The sequence below is a fragment of the Sebastes fasciatus genome, chromosome 2, assembly GCF_043250625.1.
Source record: "Sebastes fasciatus isolate fSebFas1 chromosome 2, fSebFas1.pri, whole genome shotgun sequence".
Taxonomy (NCBI): domain Eukaryota; kingdom Metazoa; phylum Chordata; class Actinopteri; order Perciformes; family Sebastidae; genus Sebastes; species Sebastes fasciatus.
Window position 1 is genome coordinate 21,539,167 of NC_133796.1, and position 21,648 is coordinate 21,560,814.

General features: G+C 38.2%; 1 protein-coding gene across 1 annotated transcript; it reads left to right on the forward strand.

Annotated features, from left to right (window-relative positions):
* Nucleotides 1–1,864: 1,864 nt before the first annotated feature.
* Nucleotides 1,865–6,363, forward strand: irf8 (interferon regulatory factor 8). The gene is made up of 9 exons (XM_074613994.1): nucleotides 1,865–1,999; nucleotides 2,338–2,551; nucleotides 3,251–3,434; nucleotides 3,574–3,674; nucleotides 3,924–3,981; nucleotides 4,408–4,455; nucleotides 4,617–5,009; nucleotides 5,138–5,253; nucleotides 5,426–6,363. The coding sequence occupies exons 2-9, from the start codon at nucleotides 2,381–2,383 to the stop codon at nucleotides 5,621–5,623; spliced, it is 1,269 nt and encodes a 422-aa protein (XP_074470095.1). The 5' UTR covers nucleotides 1,865–1,999; nucleotides 2,338–2,380; the 3' UTR covers nucleotides 5,624–6,363.
* The last annotated feature ends 15,285 nt before the right edge of the window (nucleotides 6,364–21,648 follow it).

A 21,648-nucleotide genomic window follows, 5' to 3' on the forward strand; every position in this document is an offset into this window, starting at 1 on the left:
CTTATCAGAAATGCTCCCTCAAAGTTTTCACTTTCTGAAGAACGTCAGCATTTTCTCATACAATCTTCCGAGGAATACAGTCACTTGTTTCCTTGGAGTTAAATTCTGTGGGGGCTACTCAACAGAAAGCATACATCCCGATTTACTGTGAATTTAGCAAAAGGTAATACTAGAAGGAAAAAATAATAATTATCAAGTTAATATAATAAAAATATTATAATAGGCCCTTTTGAATTGAACCGAACAAGTCTTGTTTCCAGGTATTTTTTGTCACAAATGATAAAATAATAGAAATACTCAATTTTTTCAGCAAAATATTTTCTGGATTAATCATTTGATTTATAAAATGTCAGAAAACAGTGGGAAAAATGCTGGTTAAAATGTTCTAAAACCTGAACTCATGTCTTCAAAAAAACATTTTTTTTACATTTTTTTTTCAAGAAATTTTAATGAAAAATGTAAAAATTACATGTTTCATTTGTGATTTATATGTAAATGGTCTTAGATTTACAGTATTTTTTGTAATCACAATCGTAATTATCTGTATTTAAGCTTTTCTTGATAATTTTAAAATATAATTATTCTGTTTTTTAGATGTTTATGTCTCTATTTTAACAATTTATTTATGTTAGAAGAAAAAGTTTTCATGGAATTCTTAAAATATTTCTTGTAAAAATAAAACATTTTTTTGCAAAACTTCTGAGAGTTAATGTAAATTTGGGCTTTTGCAACGTAAAATTACATGTTTCATTTGTGATTTATATGTAAATTGTCTTAGACTTACGGTGTATGACTATTCTAACAATACATATATGTTAAAAGTAAAATATTTCTTGTAATATTACAGTAATAAAGGCTAATTATATAAAGATAATTACAGTTTTTTTTTTCAAGTACACTTTTTTTTTTTTTTTACAGTGCAGTAACAGACATTCAACATAAAGAGTTTTCCTAATTATCCTCCCAATATAATATTTATATTATTATTATTATTAGAATAGGAGGTCTCTCTACGTGTGTATTTGTTTATCTAATAGAATTACTCTTACTATTTCTAAATTTATCAATATTAGCTTGCTGTCAATCTGATATGGTGATCTGTTCCTCTCCACATGGCACCCCAAATATATAGGGTTCTTGGGAATATGTTATGATTATGTATGTTTTTACACATGGGTTTGTATGGATATGTACAGTATGTATGTGTATGTACTGTATGTATGTGTATATGTATATATGTGTATGTATGTATATATATATATATATATATATATATATATATTTGTGTTTATATGCAGGTATGTATGTATGTGTATATCTAACTTATTTACTTATTTATTTAATTCCCCCCCCCCATTATTTAGACATTGTGCGCAGCTAAATGCGAGCCTGATTTGATTGTTTTTTTCTTTTCTTTTTTTTTTCTTTCCCTCTCTGCTACTGTATGTACACTTAAAAAAATGGAAACATTCCTGTCTCCAAATAAAAAAGAATAATAAAAAAAAAAGAATAGGAGGTCTCCCGGAGGACTTGAGGAAACCTGGGGCTATTCCACTTACCACCATCACTCAGACAGTAGTGCTTCTGTACCTGATCAACAACTTGTTGAGGTTTCTCGTCAGTAGTCTAGTGAGTGGGCGCTGCAGGGACGCATCACCTTGGTCTGGAGCGCAGAAATCCCCCACAGCACAAGGTAACTTGTGACTCTCCGGGTTTATTCTGCGTATATAGCTTTTTAAGCGTGGGCAGTAACTTTACAACCTTCGCTTGTGTCAGGCCATTTCTTGTAAATGCCCGCTGTTAGGAGAAAAGAGGTTGAACCGGCTGAGGCGCTGATTGGGAGGAGCGACGCAGCGTTGTCGAATCATCTTCCAGCTATTTCATTCATAACACGAGCACGATAATGTTGATAGGCATGTGTCGAGGAGAACGCTGACCTAACTCATCCATCAACATCTCAGGATATCACACATACAAGAGCTCAACCGCTTATCACACTGTAAGTGCTTTTACTTTTGATTTCTATTTCTAAAAGGTTAAATAGTTTTACCTAAAGATAAATTATAATAATATTTTTTAGATATTTTAAGATATTTTCTATTTTTTTTACAGTAAATAAAAAATCTTTATACGAGTTGTCAAAAAAATTGCACTACACATGCTTGTCTTTATATAATCATATTGTTTTATTTCACTTTTTATTGTTGAATTATTACAAAAGTGACCAATACAAACTGCTAAATTGGGCTGATAAATGTTAACGTTCCCCATGATGATCATAGGACCATGTTTTAGCTCATTAACCACAAATTCATGAATTATACCTTCCTCATTTAGGCACAAGGAAACAATCCCAAAAACGCCCTTTCTCTTCATTAAGATGTCAAACACTGGAGGTCGGAGACTGAAGCAGTGGCTGGTGGAGCAGATCCAGAGTGGCCAGTACTCTGGACTGCAGTGGGAGGATGACAGCCGCACTATGTTCAGAATCCCATGGAAACACGCAGGCAAACAAGACTACAACCAAGAAGTAGACGCATCCATTTTCAAGGTTTGACAGCACTCTCGTGTAGTCCCACGGATAGAGAGATTACTGTAGATGGAGTTTTGGTTTTACGCAGCACTGTGCGTAAAACCAAAAGCTAATCATGAATCTTGATGCATCTGTCTAGCGCTTCTTCAAGTCTAGTTCGGTTGTGGCCGAATGGAAATGATCATTTAGACCTTCAAATATAATCCTTGTCACTTCTTTGTAGAATATGAATATCATGTTTATTTTTGTTTATAGCTTATTTTGTATATTGTATATTGGTAGAAATTCAATTTTTTTATTCTTATTTTATTCTAACGTTTTTATCTATTCTTTTGTTATTATACTGTTTGACTTGCACCAACAAAACCAAAGCAAATTCCTAGTGTATACCTCTTACACCTGTCAATAAACACTATTCTGATTCTGGTTCTGATGAAACTTGACTTAACTTTATCTAACTTGAACAAAATGTTATATGTTTATTTCATTTTTGAAATAATAAAGCTACAGCCCAGTAAAGCATTGGTGTTATTTTTTACACTAAAATTGTGAATGTTAAATTTGCTATTAAGTGCCTTTTGTCATTATTGTAAATCTGATTTTCTTTCTTTCTTTGTGAGAGTTGGAAAAATACAGTTTAATGTTTTTTCTTTGAAGCAGCCAACTTTGATCCAATATAATACCAGTCTTTAATATTTGTCATTTTTTCTTCCACAGGCCTGGGCTGTGTTTAAAGGCAAGTTTAAGGAGGGGGAGAAGGCTGAGCCTGCCACCTGGAAGACCAGACTCCGCTGTGCCCTGAATAAAAGCCCTGACTTTGAGGAGGTGACTGAAAGGTCGCAGCTGGACATCTCTGAGCCCTATAAAGTCTACCGCATTGTACCTGAGGAAGAGCAGAAAAGTGAGTTTGTGAACAACTGATGTCCTAAGAGGCACCATCCTTTAACAGACACAAACTGCCAGTGCAATATGTTGTAGGACAAGATTCCTGCAATCATTATGAATCATAGTGTCATAATACATTCTTCTTTCACCTACAGACGGCAAAGGCGCATTGATGGCCATGGCAGCCACCACCAGCTCCGGTGATATCACTGACATGGCCTGCAGCCCTGCAGAGATAGAGGAGCTCATCAAAGAGGTGAGACTGCCTCTCACTTTAAACCGTTTATTTAGCCATATTCATGACCTCTCTCTCCCTACCGTCACACCTTTTGCTAGATGCACTTTGCCTTTATCGTCACTCAGCTTTTTCAGTCACTTTTGTTCTGATTACCACACTGCGCTGTCTCCTCCAACACTTGTTGCATTGAGCATGCCCACGCTCCCACTTTGGTCTGTATGACTGTATCGTGTACAAAGTTGACAACCGCTTGTTGTTTTTTTGTAGGAGGAGGGCTGTAGTATCCAGGCCAGTCCAGAGTATTGGTCCCATGGCAGCATCAATGGTAAGACTACCTTTTCTACCCAGTTTACAGTACAACACATACTTCTTTGACTAAATTAAGCAGTTGACAGTTCAGTTAGTGTTGTGGCTAGAAGCCTGTCCAGGAATATATCAGCATTTTATCTAATTTCTCAAGTAAGACTGTTCCGTCTTCGAGACGTATGAGCTTTAATGTTTTTGAACATAACCACAGTGGAAAGCTCAGTGACATGTCCCTGTGATTGTGGGTGCTAAATAGAGGTTATTTGCTTGTCTGTTGAATTCTGCAATGGAAGAATTGACTAACATCCTGTTGAACTTTGCTGACTAAGGAGATTATTTCTTTTTGAGATCATGTGAAATGGTATTCTGATGATGCTGCAAGATAATGACATGACAGTGTGGTCTTGTCCACTGTGGTAATAACTCGTCCTCCTTTATTTCACAGCTTTCCCTCCGCATCAAGACCCTTTGCCATCAGGCAATCTCAGCACAGGTATTCATTTATGTTATAGCATCATAATAACATCAGATCTATCGTTAAGCACAGTAATAGTAACACAATTAGACTACAACATGCAGGCTATATGCATTCTGTCATTATTTTTGTGCCATTTGCACTTATTTTTTTTCATTTGCAAATGTTCTCTTCTCCAGCTTTCTCCCAGATGATGATCAGTTTCTACTACGGAGGAAAGCTGATGCACAACACACATGTTGCTCATCCTGAAGGCTGCCGAATCGCCCCACAACAGCACCTGGGCCGTGGCGCTCTATACAATTCAGACAGTATGCAGAGTGTTCACTTTCCTCCCGCTGAGCACATCGAGTACGACCGCCAGCGCCATGTCACACGCAAGCTCCTGGGACACCTGGAGAGAGGTGTACTGGTCCGTGCCAACCAAGAGGGCATCTTCATCAAAAGGCTGTGCCAGAGCCGTGTCTTCTGGAGCGGGTTGGGAGAAGTGGGCTCACAATATGGCCCCATGCCTTGTAAACTTGAGAGGGATGCTGTAGTCAAGATTTTTGACACAGGAAAGTTTCTTCAAGGTGAGTCTGTTTATAGTTATTTTAAAGCTCAGAGGAGCCCAAATCAATTGCAAAAAACATACATTTCGGAGGATTGATAACTTGCAAAGATTGTCTAAACGACTGTTCTCGTACTTTGTATGTTCCAGCTCTCCAGCTGTACCAGGAGGGTCAGTTTCCAGCTCCTGATCCGACAGTGACTCTGTGTTTCGGAGAGGAGCTCCATGACCTCAGCAATGCCAAGAGCAAGCTGATCATTGTGCAGGTAAGACCAAGTCATAATATGTGTCTCACTCAAATATTTGACAACATAAATATCAATCCTTTTCAATCTAGAAATTGGAGTCTTGACACCTTCCCAAGACAGAAAAAGACCAATCACTGCAAATGCTGTATGTTGACAATAAAAGCACATCATTCTGTGTCCTCTCTTGCAGATCACTGTGGTGAACTGCCAGCAGCTGCTGGAGGCAGTGAACATGCGTCGCTCCCAGCCTTACTCCAACAGCTCAAACCTGGAGATGTCTGATAATGTGGCCATTGACCAGATGGCCCGCATCTACCAGGACTTGTGCAGCTATAGCGGCCCCCAGAGGCCGGCCTGCTACAGGGACAACATGCCCATCACTGCCTGAGCCGTGAGCAGCAGCAAAACACCTGCCAGGAGCTCTTCAGCGAGTACCAGACTGACTGTACAACATATTAGGGACAGTCCTTATTTTCCTGACATACACTGACAAGGTGAATTCAGGTAAAAGCCAGTATCACAATTAGTTTTGACTTTTTAAATGGAGCAAATATCTTACAGTAAGACTTTTACGCTGGAGCTCAGTATTAGGATGTCCCTAATATTTTGTATACCAGTAATGTTTATGTGTCTTATATGTACAATGCTAACACAAACTCTGTGTCTAACTTCTGCTTTTTTACAATAAGAGAGTGTTATCATCCAGCTCGAGAGAAAAAGAGGGGTATATTATTTTCATCTGAATTGTTGCAAAAACCTTAAGAACAGATTTATTCTTTCTTAACTTTCTTAACAAATCTTTGTTATATATATATCTGTAAAGACTCTTACTCAGCCTCGTTGCAGTATGACAATAGTTTGATATATGCAATTTAGTTCTCAAAGCTGATTTTTATTTTCACATGCATCATCATTTTTTTTACAGCTGAGTTGCTTAGTTATAAAGAGACCAAATGGATATTTTTAAAGATATTTTCTATTTTTTACAGTAAATAAAAAATCTTTATATGAGTTGACAAAAAATTGCATGACATTTTAGATGCAATGTAGCAATGTACTACAGATAGGTTTTACTATCATATTGTTTTTTGTACACTGCATTTTTAGTAAAAATAAGTTTGTGCTGAACTACACGTGCTTGTCTTTATATAATCATATTGTTTTATTTCACTTTTATTGTTGAATTATTACAAAAGTGACCAATACAAAATTGCATGGTAACTGCTAAATTGGGCTGATAAATGTTAATGTTCCCCATGATGATCATAGGATCACGTTTTAGCTCATTAACCACAAATTACATACGGCTTAAATTGCTGTCAACAATTTTCCAAAGTATATGATAGCCTTTTAATTTTTTTGACTACCCAGAAAGCCATTTCAACCATTTAATCCAAGCCAATTAAACCTTTTAATCTGTACAGTATTAAAATCAATGTGTGGAACTATGAATTTGGCTCCTCACTTATACTGTAACTACATAACCACAACAAAGATAACAAAAGAAAACGTGCTGTTTGCGGTGGATTACTTATGCAAGTCTCTGCAACTTTAAACTTACAAAACGCAACTGAAATAAATACAAACCATTAGTGCATGTCAGGTGGGAAATGGCAAAATTGAAAAAAAAAAGTTATCCTGTATACAGCATATTTTCAGTCTGCTTGTTTCAATGCTTCAGTGACTCTATCACGGTTGATGGATGAAATATTCAAATCTACTGTTTTAATGCCTGCACCATTAGATCAAGTAGAAACTTCTAGATTCATAATTTAATTCACATCTCCTCATAATTCAGTCCAACTCATTAAGAATCCTGATAGATATTTTAGATCCCGATTAGAATTAGAAATGTAATTCCCGTGGTTTGAACAATGCTTGGCTGCACACAATACAAATATCTATGGGCTTAAATTTCACATTCATCTACAATTTCTGTAGACATGAAAAATTATAATATGACATCTTGTCTGGGACAATGAGGAATTCCTAAAGCTTGACTTGAGCAATTTAGTTTAATTAAAAGTTTTATCACATGATCAGGAAAATCTTCATTAAAAAGCCATTCAGTTATTTTATCACTTCAATAGGGATGACCCGAATTCTTCGAAGCTTCGACCGTTGCCATGGTATTCGACCTCCAAATAACTATTTGAATGTTTAGTTTTAAAATTTTTATTTTTTATATATAAGTATGTAATAATAATAATGTATAATTCCAAAAATACCTCATGAAATAAGGAATAATCCCACAAAATGATTCATTATTCATATTCAACATTCATTATTATGTTAGTTTCAGACAGATGTTGTTTGTTGTGTGTAGAGGTGCAGGTGTGTACAGTAGTGCGGTTTCTGAAACGGGGGAGATGGAGACAGACAGACAGAAAGACAGACAGAAGAACATGTCAGCCTGCCGCACTGCTCTGCGAAGCTTCAAATAGCTTTCTGACCAAAGCTTCGAAACCCCAAAAATGGTATTTGGGACAGCCCTACACTTCAGTGACAACAACAAAGTACTTTGCCGTTTAGAGGACACTCCTCAAATACTGAGACTGACATTTACTATGAACACATACAGTTTATTACTCCGGCTCAGGAATGATGAAACTAAAACACTGTATGAAACTAAAAGAAGGATCTAGGCTACATACGGCAGAGAAACTCTCGGACAACCCCCCTCCATCTCCCAGCTGAGTAACAGAGAAAGGACAGGAAGAGAGGTGACCAACTGGACCCAGATGATTCACAATGAGACGACGACATCCCTTTGTCTTCTTCTTCTTCTTCTCCTATGTCTCACGCATTTGGTCATTAAAGACCGGATTGCAGATGATGGTGTCATCTCGCACGTCAAACTGGATGCACAGTGGTAATGTTGACGGGGAAGTGTGTACAAAATTATAGAGACGCACGCACACACAAAGAAACGCAAACACAAAGAAGCGTTTTCAGTTCTAGACCTGGGCTTCTAATGATCATTATGAATACTGCCACGTATGCTGTACTATTGGGAAATCCAAACCAAGAGAAAGCCTGGCTCTCAGAGGAAATTGTATGAATAACTAAAGGTTGAAATAAATATTTACAAATATAAACAAAAAAAGCAAATAGTGCCAAAATAAATGCAAAAAAAATGTATACAAACACAAAAATAAAATAACAAATACATTCTTGTAATGTCCCAATACGATAAATTAGTTGTTTCTAAACATGATTTTTAAGCGACAGGGCCGGGTAGGTCAGTCAATCAGTGTTTTTAATAATGAAAAAAAAAATAAAAGTTTGCTGTGATGACTCACAGATCACATAGTGAAAGAAGTCATGTGCTTTTCATATGACATTTCTGGATAAAACCTTTCACTAAAATTAGAATTTTTAAATCAATGGTTCACTGAGTAAAACACAGGTGGAATAATGTGGTTCTGTGTCTTTGTGTGTTCATGTGCGTGTGTGTGCGTGTGGTTATCTATATGGGGGAGTTCTCTCTAAGTTCCACAGAACAGGAACTTACTTCAAAAACTGTCACAGGAAACTGACTCTACCCCCACCCCCCAAATAGCATGTCTGAGACTGGATTGCTGTTATGATACACATAATGTATATACCATGAAATCAGGGATATAACTACTGTACTTGTGAACTTGGAATTACAGCCTTGTACAATATCTGGGTACAAATGTTATATACTGTATATTAAAAATCCTGGAACCTCAGAATGAGGATTGTTTAAAAAAAGAAAAATGATTAGGACTGTTTAACTGTATCTATTCATTAACTAGGTGAATATGATTTAACCGTGAAATTGAATTACTCTGTTTTGGATTTATTTTTTTAATGCATCTCATTGTTTTACAGTTTTATTCTGTTTTCTATTTTTAAAAGTTATCTTGTTGTCTAATTATTTTAGCTTTTTTGTTGTTTATAGTTCAAACTCGGCTTGGGGCCCTACTGTGGGGAGTTTGCATGTTCTCCCCGTGTTAGCGTGGGTTTTCTCAAGGTTCTCTGGCTTCCTCTCACAGTCCAAAGACATGCAGGTTAGGTTAATTGTTGACTTTAAATTGCCCGTAGCTGTGAATGTGACCCTGAATATGCGGTTACGGATAATGAATGAATGAATGTTGTTTATATTGTTAAAAAGGGAACTATGCCCATTTTCAAAATGCATATTTTCCTATGGTCTAAGAAAGTCCAAAAATATTAGTAAACACGAACAACTCTCTTCCAAATCCAAAAACTAGAGTGCTAACACTCAAACTTGTGATGTCATTGGTAAAATGTGGAGCTGCTCCATAGACAATGAATAGAGAAAGATGATACAGTACAGATGACACTGAGAGCACCCAGGGGAATGTTCTAAGTATATGGGAACATTTTTCTGTTTCACCTCTGCTCATTTGGGTATAAAAAAAGAAAACAAACATCTTGTGGATCCATAAAATCAATCATTCATTCATTGTCTGTGGAGCAGCTCCAGACTTTATACTTGATGACATCAAGAGTTTGAGACTCTCTGGTTTCTGGCTTTGAGAGAGAGTAGCTCATGTTCACACATATTGATTGAACTTTCCCAGGCCATGGAAATAACATATTGGAGTTCTTGATTTGGGCGGTGTTCCCTTTAATTACTTGGTAATTCTGTTTTATTAGTTCTGAAGTAAATTTGGGGAAATACACTCATTCACTTTCTTGCCAAGAGTTAGATGAGAACATCAATTCCTCTTTTTATACATTTGTACAGATTAAACAAATGAGATACAACATTAGTGAGCTTTAGAGGTGACATAGGTGGATTTTGTTACATTTGGTCAGAGCCATGCTAGCTGTTCCCCCTTGTCTTCGTGCTAGGCTAACCTGCTGGCGGTAATTTCATATTTACCATACAGACGTACATTGGTCTAACTCTTGGCGAAATAAGTAATGTGTCGACCTGTTCCTTTAAATGTAGTGTAAAATGTGCATGATATGTGTAGGCTGTGTTAAATGCTTTTGCCAATGCTTTAGCTATATATCTTATCAGACATAACAGAGGGATGTTCTACCACAGGGAGGAGGGCAGTCCACAATAGAGTCAACAATATTTATTCCCTCCAGATACTAGTTTCAGCAAGCCAGCAAAACCAGCGCGTTCTCATCCTAACTCGTCACATACTGACGCTTTGTCGGACCCCTGGGCGTCACTTTTTGGTCATGCTTAATGTTGTGAATAAAACAAAAACACTTGCTTAGGTTCAGGCAACAAAACTACTTAGTTAGGTTTAGGAAAAACAACATGGTTGGGCTTAAAATTACTAAATTTGTACAGTGAAAATAAAACTGAACGTTGTGATCATGTGCTGATTGTAACGTGAAAGTGAAACTTAGTGCACAGGACACAAACAGCAGCCTCCTGGATTTAAGCCTTGTGTTTGTTGAACCCATCCACCTCCCCTTCCACCCCGTAAGTCTATCTTTTCACCACAGTCACTTTCCCATATCGTTTAATATTGACGTGGATGGGTTTACATTGTAGTTAATGGAAAGCCTGGTGCGTCTCATACCGCTGTGAGAGGGTGCCTTGTGCGGCGTATCAAACGCTGACCGCCGTGACAAAGTGTCGGTATTTGACGTCCTGGGAATGAGAACAGGCTGGAAAAATATGGTGTTAGACTAGAGGATTAAGATACTATTCTGTTCTGGACAGTTCATATGATGTTTTTCTGAGAAGAGACAGTAAAATCCTAGACACAGGGAGGACTATATGGAGAAACCATTTTTCGCAAAAAATAGTTTTACTTCTGATACTCAGTTAATTGGAAATGCCTCTATAGTTTGACTTCTGTTGAATTTTGAACTTTTTAACAAAGTATTGTGTTGTGGTTTGACACTTCTACATAAGAGCAAGATTTTTCTTTTTTTTCCCACCTCAGTGCGGTAGGAAGAGAAGGAAGCACATGCTTGTGTGCATTTCTGCTAACGGAGTCTCTTTTCTCTCACATTTCCAGTGTCTGCAATGTGGTTCTCTTTGTATTGCAACATCTCTTTGTGGCGTCTGAGGCTTCCCACAACAAATCATTGGAGACAAGTGACAAACAGAACTGATGTTGCCACCATGCGTAACCATGGGCATCCCTTCCATAACATTTCAATATACTGTGCTGTACAGTAGCCACTTAAAGGAAGCAGCACCTATTATGTGAAAAGCTGCGCTTCAAGGAAATCAAGCAAAAAAGGGAATAACTGCAAACTGAAAGGCTTCCTGATAGATTAAAGGAATTACTTTGTCTATTTTTGTTGTTTCCTGATTTTTCTGTATTGCTGACTCCTCAGTCTTTTCCAGCCATGTCCCTAGAATTGGCTGCAGGGTCAGCACTGACCTTTGAGTTTCTTTTCACTGCATGCATTAGCTTGAATTGATATGAACAATCACACTTTCTAATTAAAAATACCTTCATAAAACACATTGTTAGAAGCAATGTTAATTGGAAAAATGTCTTTAATCTAATGACTGTAATTATATGAGTCCTCATTCATGCCAGGTGAGTGAGACAAAATATATGCAAAGAATGCCGCGGTGGGAAGTTGTGATTTATATGAACAGGTTGTGTTATGCAAGCGGCGGTGTTGAAGGCGTTGGTGTCGTCTCTGGGGAGAACGCTGGTTTAGAATCAGTGTGGGTGAGATGAGAATAGGCATCCAGAGAGGAACTGGGAGAGCACTGAGGACACTGCGAGGGGAGAGACAGGTGGACGGCAAGCCCACATCCTGGGACGCAGGGAGAAAGCCACCTAACCACACATGTTGTATACACACACATGCACACACACACGCACACACTATGGTAGCCACTGATCAAGGATCATATCCTCTAATCAGTATCAGTTCATGTCCCTAAAACCAAAGGTCCCTAAAGCCTCGCACCTATTCGGAGGCCTTTGTCAGGGTTAACTGTTAATTCTGTCGGATGAAGAGCTGTAAAAACTGCTTAAAATGATGATAATGATGAAGAGTACTTGGAAACTTCTAAATCAACATCTACATTGAAGACAGATGACAGAACAAGACAGATGTAGAAATGCGCAAAAAGTGGAAATTGTGTGATGCAGAAGGAACGATTTCACATGTAAAAGTGAAGATAAGGAAGTATGTCGATTTACGGGAAAGCGGTTTATTGTAACCATCAAACAACATAGTTTGATTTATGTAAACAGAAATGCCCACTAACAGTTAAATTCTCTATTTGTACATGGTAAAGTTTATCAGCCTATTTTATCTGTAGTTTGGGATTTATCCTATAAATATTATTACTGTCAATGTGTACTTTATTTTTTATTATTTATTTATTTTATCCTGTTTTTTTTTCTTTTTTTATCAATTTAGTTTAACTTTGTTTTTTGTTTTTATCCTTTTTTTGCATCAGCAATCGGTGAGGGTTGGGTGGGAGGGGGCTTTGGGGGAAAAATACCCAAATATTGAGGGTTATCATTTACATTTGTGCTCTATTTGTATGTTTCTCCTACACCTGTCGTTACTCCTCATAAATTATTATGGAAAATATAAAAAAAAACATCAAAATGTTATATTAACATCAATCAGCCTTCCATCAGTGTACATAGTTTAAATGTTTGGTCTTTTTCACATTTGATAAGCCAGTGCTTAGGACCTTACTAGTACAATAAGATAAAAGCACAAAGGTTATCTTTGTAGCTAATTTTGTGAGAAAGTTTTGAGTGACTCACATGTGACTGATCTCACAGGGATTTATGTCAACAGTTAACATTTATGAAGTTCAAAAAGAACAAGAATAGTAGAATAAACTACATAAACTCTGTTAGTGTACGAAATCTAAAGTGACCACACGGGCCTGGATTCAAAGTAACTTTAAAGAAGGAGACTGGGTTCATTGTATGTGAATCAGTGGGTGAGGCGGCAGCTGAGAATTGCATCAGTCTCTGTCCTGGTTGCTGCACTCTTTGACAAGAGTGATCCCTGACCGCCTGATCTGTCTCTGGACAGGAAACACAGGAAGGAGCCCAGGAAGATGGTCCAGCACACAACTTCTCCACTAAAAAGAGGAACAATCAACACAGAGGCCAGCTGTGGAAAAACATTTAGACAATTAAAAAAGCCATTTGTGAACTTCGGTTTATGAGAGTTAAATAAGAATGGGAGGGAATCCACACAGTTGTGATGACAATTGAAATATTTGTTTCAGTGCCTTGGAAGAACAGTGTGTGGGCCATTTGCACAGAAATACTCATAACTTGTTGATGACTAAAATCCATGCATGTTGTACTTATGTTTCGTGTTCAAGAAAAACAAAACTTATCAGTAGAAAAAGAAGGTGATGGATGTTGAGGTGGAGGGGAAGACCAGGGAGGGGTGACAGTCCCTGGAGAACCAGAGCCAGAGGAGCATGAGAGCTGTATTGACATCACACTTCACAGTTCAGTGCTGTGTGTGTGTGTGTGTGTGTGTGTGTGTGTGCATGCAAAGCACAGAGGTGACGGGATGTGGCCAGAAAGGTGATAGTTATGAGGCAACACAAAGATACCTGAGAAACAGATTTTCTGCTATCTCAATAGGCATTGGGAATTTACTCCTTTTATGAATTTATGCTGAATACATATTTTAAAAATTAGCTTTTAAAAATGGCTGACAGAAAATATTAACCTTAAATTACTCAAAAAAACAACTGCTCATCTTTTTTTTCTTTTTTTTTTTACATACAAAAAGGCATTATTTGCACCAAAACATATAGCAGACATTATAATTTTTTCTACACTGCCTTAATAATTTGGGTATTTTTATTTGCATAATATGTGGTTGATGACATGTAACTCCGTTATTGATTGAGGAACAGGATCTTTGTGGTTTTGAACCTTATTTTCCAACTACAACACACACTACTGATTACACAACCTCTTTCTGAAGCCACACACTGGCCAGGCAGCAGGTGCTGCTGGGATGGAGATTATTTAAAGTTGCTCTAAAATGGTTCCAGCACAGCTGAAGGCGACCGTGGGCCAAGCTGTCTGCCGACCTCACGCCGAAGTAGAAAGTACAGTGACAGTACTTACTTCCCCCTTTCGAATACCAGAATCCAAACATGACCATCACATGACCGAGGTGGAATTACCTGTTAACGCAGTGCTAATATCATCCAGACAGTGAATGTGTTCAGTTAAGTTCATTTAAAAACTGTGGTAGGTGTACTGTGTCATTCTGGATTTATAGTTTCCATTATGATGAACGTGATGCGCTCATAAAAATGCATTTTGACACAACTTGGATTGTTGGAGAGAAACTGAATCTTGGAAAAATTGTGAACAATTTGCATGTTTAAAAGCAGCAACAGGACGAGACGTTGAAATGTATTTTTATCACAAGATTTGCATGTAACTGTTTTCTGTTCTGTTCCACAAAAGGTATTAGCCCCGGGGACCACTGGAGCAGAACCTCTATGGCTAGTTAACCATGATGTTTGCACAGTTTACAGTTCACATCAATAGAGAGTGCGCAGGGGAAAGTCCTGCTTATGTAATTTAGGGCAAAAAGTGAGGCTCATGTCATAAGAGTGCTCAAAGGCAATGAGAAGGAAATAGTGAAACTTGTGAAAAAGAGGAAATAGCCTATTGTTGGAAGATGAGCTTTTGTTGAAATATATTCCATTTGTAATGTTATTTCTAACTTGCTTTTTATTGTATTTTTGCTCACAGATTTCAGCGCAGAATGAAAGGCAACATGGACAAACCACACAACAGCTTCATATTGCCATCTAGTGGCAACAGTAAGCCAAAATGCATTCACACACTACATTTCTTTGCATGCGTTTGGATAAATAAGGTTAGAATAATGCACTACCAGCTTTGAAATGTGCATAATGTATTTTGTACCACATTCGTGTACACATAAAAACATTTATTCAGTTCACAGAAAAGTCCTAAACTATTACTCATTGAAGATCTCAATAAAGTTAGTCTTTTTTAATTTTTAAATTCTTTATATAAATATTAGTTTTTTCAATTTTTCTGTCTACAGTAACTACTTTTTCAGTTAGGCTAGATATTAGACTAGATATATTTTAACTGACTTCAATAACGGTTAAATCGGTGGTTATCAGGGAGTTCATAATTTTAGTTGTGTGATGGAAACTGTATTTTTCATCTTTTCTATTTCAAACATATTTTAAATTTTCTTCCAAATGCTATACTTGTGCCACTGATAAAGAGGTTTTGGCTCTACTTGCCCATCTTGATGCACGCTACAGTCAATTCCTTTCCCTCATTTTCCAAAGTGATTCCTTCAGGAAAAGCAGATCATATCTATCTTTGCGCTTTCTGGGCAAATTGTTTATTTGTTGTTTCTGCTACATTAAAAACCTAGGGAAGCCATACACGTGACCGCCACAAACTTTGTATGGTGATTATAACATGATGACAACATTTAAAATTATAGCTCAAGAATATGATTAAAAAAAATTACAATTATTTTGCATAAAAAGTATATTTCTTACAGCTTCAATGTGACCGTATTGTCAGAGCTGTTGTGTTTATTCAACTTGACAAGTGTACTCTCTTCAGTCAGTCCTGTCCGTTGTTATTTCAACAATTACAGCTGAGCATAAAGGAAAAGCAAACAGGAAAAAATAGAGATTGTTGCTCTCAAAAGAGATTGAAGAGTCTCAATGGAGGTTATTAAGGGAAAGTCATTGGGGAGGTGCACACATTAACTAAGGTTGTTGTCTTGTGGAGGATACTGATGTCTGATCTTATCTGGAAACCAGTCATCACATACACTGATACAGAGACTCACGATGGTTTAGTGTTAAAGTTACTGTATTTATCCTTCTAAAGGGTTTTTTACTGTAAAAACAGGCTTTTGAAAATAAAATAATCTGTGTTTATAACTAGCTGTTGTCATTCCCAGGGCGTCAAATACAGACGCTTTTTCACAGCTGCTGGCGCTCGATACTGACGCACAAGGTACCCTTTAGCTCCAGTATGAGACGCACCGGGCTTACCATTAACTACACTGTAAACCCATCCCTGTCAATATTAAACGCTCAGGAAAATGCTGTGGTGGCATAGTTTAAAGAGCGAAAGAGACATACAGGGCAGGCGGGCAGGTCGGCAGGTCCAACAAACACAGGGCTGTCATCCAAAGTTTCACTTTCCCGCTAAAGTCAGCGGATCGTTTGTGCCACGTTCACAACGTTTAGTACATTTTCACTCTAAAAACGTTGTAGTTTTAAGCCCAACCGTGTTGTTTTTTCCTAACTAAGTGGTTTCGTTGACTGAACTTAAACAAGTGTTTTTGTTTAATTCTGAACATTAAGCCTGTTTACTGTGACTGAAAAGTGACGCCGAGGAGTCTGACAAAGCGTCATGATGAGTTGGGATGAGAACTTGGTTATAATAGTTACTGAATTTCAGCTGGCATTTCCCCCAAAAAGTGTATACTTTAGAATTTTGGGAACGAATAGCTTTCATAGCAGGGATTGTTACGTGAGGTTTTAACAGTCTGAGACGGCTCAACGTCTATTTAATGTGGTTCCTGTCTTTTTCCGTTAACTTTAGTTTAATTAATGAGCCTCACAAGCAGATGGTGGGGAAGCCCTTGACAGCTCTAGAGACGTCTGCCTGACTGTTTATGTGGCTTGTTTAGAAACTCTTTTTATTACTAAGTCACTCAAGACACGACAGGCAAAGTTCTCTCTCTCTCTATTACACACACACACATTTCCAAGACTTTCCACATTGAGCCTAACGACGATGTCTACCTCATCTACACCCAATTACTCACTCAGCCTAATTGAATACTTGGCAGAGAGTGCGGGTGGTGATGGCGTGCACTGAGCGAAGGAACCATCAGTCTTGGTCATTGGCCCCATTTGGTAGCACGAGTGACCTATGATGTCATTATGTAGTAAAGTGGATGAAACGAATGGACAATGTGTCTCTTAACGAAGATCTCGCTCGCGCTTTTTATTTTATCGCACTGATATTAGAGCTGAGCACTCAGCACCGGTTCCAGCTTGTCCACATGTCCACTTCATGGCTGTGTGAGAAACGTAGTTAAAGTTGTTTTTCTGTGTTATTTTTGGGCACGAAATTGAGAGAGTTCCTTCAAAGTTTGGGGATGTGAGAGTACCTTTAGTGGTTTAAACAAGCATGAGAGAGGGGCTTTTTTCTCGTGTCTCACGTGGCCCTATGGTTTTCAGTTGTATTTTGGATGTTGCAAAACACTGCTAAGTGTGTGAACTCGCAGATCAAGACAGTTGACCTTGAACCTTGAAAAGGATTCACAAAGTTTACCAAATCATTTAAAATTGTAGAAAATGTGAGGCCTTTTCCAGCGTACACTCAGACACAATCACATTCACACTGGGTTATGAGTGTTTCATCCTGTCGTCACATCCTCTGATGACAAAGAATGTGTGTAAATGTACAAGAGTTTGTAAGTAATGTTTGAAGCATCAAAGAAAAAACTCGCTGTATTTTTGGTTGCACCATATACGGCTTTAGTCCACAGCCCAGAACAACTCTGTAGAGTTTGAAGAGGGGACAGCTGTGGCTGAAGATTTACTCCTAAAACTCAGCCAAGGCAGCTGAGCTCTCAGCCTCTTCATCGCATCCTGGATCGAGGAGAAAAAGAGTGCGGAGTAGAAGAGAGGACCTGGTCGGCCTTCAGCCTCTCCCAGGGGGTGAATTACGATTTCCCGAGTAAATATGAACCCAGGGAAACGGCCTGAACGGCCATCCATCAGCCTGGGTGTCTGCATCCTCCTGAACAATGTGTGACCCCTGGGCGCAAAGAAGGTCAGAAGAGGGGTGACTTCCACCTTCTTTCACATACACACATAGCACAAACATACACACACACATCACGCTTACACACACACTACAACGCCCTGAAGTAAGAGGTTCTCAGACTAAACCATCTCTGGGGAGAACAATTCACACTGGACGTCTAAATTTCTTTTATATCAAAACGACAAATGTGACCCAACACATCGTAATGACATCAACCATTTACTCTGTCTTCTTCTCATCACATCTGGAGTGTTGAATCTTTTTTAGCACTGCGTATTACAGTGTTGCTTCATATATCGCTAGATTTGGATTTCTGCAACAAAATAAAGCAGCCACCAATTCCTCATGAAGTGGACAAGGTAATAATCTCTGATGCAAAATATTGTGATTCCTCAGTCTAAAAGCTTGCAGCACCAAATTCTCCTATCAAAGTGTATTCAGTGTGATTCTAGCACAATTTTAATCATATGAATTTAGTGTAATTGCTACTATGCATGTGTAGTAAACCTATGAAAATGTTCAAAAGGCAAAAATATATACACTAGAATTTCATACATCATAAATCCAGCTGTATAAGAATTACATTATTAAGCATCAGATTAAAATAGTTATAATGTTTCTGCATTAAATAAAACAAACCACAGACTTGTTTAATAAAGAGAAGATAACTAGAAAGATACAATTCAATTCTTTCTTTCATCATTTATTCTTTATTATGTGGTTTTGTGGCCACTCTTGTTTTGTTTATTTTCTTCTTTAATCTTTGTTGAGGTTTGCATTCACATTTTTTGATGACTTTTTCATTACAGTCTATCTTTCCTTGAGGTTGCAATTATGCGTTGAAAGCAGCACAAATCTCTCGAGCTCTGTCTAATCTTGCAAAATTAACAAAAATGAAAAGGAGTAAAACCTTTTGCCTGTGATTAAGTGGTCTATTTCAAGTAACAAAAGACTTACCCAATGCCACCATTATGCACAATGTCAGGCAGAAGGCAAAGATTGCACCATTGCTGAGATAATGTGTAGAGCTAAAAATGCTAGCAAACACACAATGAGGCTTGGTTTTAATATATTTGCATGATTAGATTTTTTGGGGTGCATGCTGATGACCCTAGCACCACAGTGAACTCCTCATCTATTGGTGACGGTCGGTGGGAAGGTTTATGGCGCTGTGTAGACCGAGTGGCAGTGTGTGTAGAGGGATGGGATCTATCTGTATCTCTGTCTGGGATCCTGACAGCTCTGGCTTTAGTCTGCACCCAGACCTCCTACATGAATGTCTCACTGTTTACTGCCCCCCGTCTCACGCTCCTCCCTCGCTACACATCTATCATTTCAGCAGGACCACACGCACATACGTGACATACACAAATACAAATACACGCACACACATACCCTAACTCAAAATCTCAGGGTAAAGGTTATTATCTCTTGATTATAACCTTAACCTTAAGCAAAGTCATCATCCTAAGCTAAAAGTGACCATAACTCCTATCCTATATTGGATCTAACTTTAAATTTAATTCTAATGCTTGACTAGCCCTCTTAAGAAGTTAGGATGAGCAATTATTGCCTCATTTTGGAAATATGTCCTCACTTTGAAGACACTTAAATGACAATATACAGTATAGTATTGGTTCTCACAGGGACTGCACAACATGAGCACAGACTCATACCAAGTCAACCAACTCACTCCCTACTCTATTTCTGACCTACCCCGGCGTCATCAGGCTCCCCCAGTACAGATGTGTCGTAAGAAGACAGATTAGCGCTCATTCCACACGCAATTTCCTGTAATAAAAGCAGTTTGAGATGATGAGTTCTGAGTAAGCTGATGCCAGCTGGCGATACCTGGACACCGGGGAATCCTGCCCACGTCTGACCCCAGAAATATGTTGCTCTCACACTGTCGTCAATGGACATTTACTGCGCCTTGTAAAGTTTAATGTGGTGAAGTGCTTCATATTATATTTGGTGTGCAGACCTTGTGTATGTATGGTGTCAAAAGAGCAAATTCTTATGTGTTCATTGATGGAATTTGTGTTTATGTTCATGCATATATGAGGGTGTGTGTGTGTGTGTGTGTGTGTGTGTGTTTTTTTTATGTGAGCTGCTACTCAATCTATGCTGGTAGAAAAATGGAGTCTGCTTAAAAAACAGGAAGAACCCCCCCAACTCCTCCACCTCCCATTTTCTTTCTTGCCCTGTCCATCCATCATTAGTCAGCCTGACTGCAGCTCCAGGCCCATACGCACTCTAACCATAACCCTGCCTGTAACCCTTAAACCCCAACCTGCCTTCTACTCTCACCTTTCCCACATTAACAGACTTCCTGGGAGCACCAGAGCTGCACTTCTCTCTCTCCTCTCTCTCTCCTCTCTCTCTCTCTCTCTCTCTCTCTCTCTCTCTCAGGAAATGACTTCTATCTCTGGCTGCATGCATACTTACAAGCTGTTTTTTCTTTTTTCTTCTTGCACTTTCTATCACTCTGCTAACCCCTCTGCACCGTGAGAGCATCCATCTGTTTGGCCGGGGAGTAGTGCTCCCCTGGATTATTTACACCTCTTATTCACTGCAAGGGTGTGAGATATAGGAGGGAAGAGGACTTTACTTGGAATAAGAAGTGTTTTGTTCCCTTCTCTGGTGTCATGCATACACAAGTACTGTAAGCAATTGTATTGCATTTCAAAGGATAGGTTGTTAAAGGCTGGTTAGCTTAAAAAAACACCACCTCTCACTGTACTCTAATGATATTTAGGTATGCAGCAACATGCAGATTGTTTGGTTTTTATTTATGAGATTTGTGAGATATTTTCCTATCTGCAGTGTTTTGAGAGAGCTCAGACATGAATATCGCAAAAAACTCAACCATTCTGCACCACTATGATTAGTTTCAAAATGTGTTTTTGTAATTTAGATGAGTCAACCCTCGAAAATTACTCAAAGCCGGTACCATAAAAATACTCCTGTGGTCTAGATGTCACTTTACAAGTTAACACTAGATACAAAATAATATGACTTTATGATTCTCTCTCCTTGTGTGTATGTGAGTGAGAGAGAGAAATCTTTGCGTTTTCTTTTTCTGGTCTCAGAGGGATTACCAGAGCCAGCAGATTGCTGTCTTACATGAGCATTAGCACCAGGTCACACAGACAGGATGTTGATAACATCCTGTAAAACTCCACCTCTCTCCCCATTCCTCTCTTTCTTTCCGCCTCCCTCCACCTTTGCATACGCACACCAGATAAAAACCTAACCAAACAAACAAAAACAAAGAAGAGAATATGTTTAAATACAAGACCCTAAGATATATTGCTGTACCAGGTATTTATGTGACTTATCGCTAAAGTAATCTTGAGCTACGTACTACTTCTCTGAGTCATCCAGAGTCATCCGTTTGTGATCCCACTCACTGTGGCGGACGACACTTGGTTCTTGTTAGGAAATGTTAAGAAATCCCACTATTGGTTAAGATGGTAAAGTTTCACTCTGACTGTTTACACTATGCATATACTCCCATATAATCCAAAATAATTGGATTTAAACATACCAAAGCCATATTATACCTAAACGTATTACTCAGAGCAGCGATGCCGATTCCCAGAAGACTTCTAGTGGA

Coding starts and splice junctions, on each gene's coding strand:
- irf8 (XM_074613994.1), top strand. CDS start 2,381: ATGTCAAACACTGGAGGTCGGAGACTGAAGCAGTGGCTGGTGGAGCAG. Junction 2,552..3,250: donor TAGACGCATCCATTTTCAAG/GTTTGACAGCAC, acceptor TTTCTTCCACAG/GCCTGGGCTGTGTTTAAAGG. Junction 3,982..4,407: donor GTCCCATGGCAGCATCAATG/GTAAGACTACCT, acceptor TTTATTTCACAG/CTTTCCCTCCGCATCAAGAC.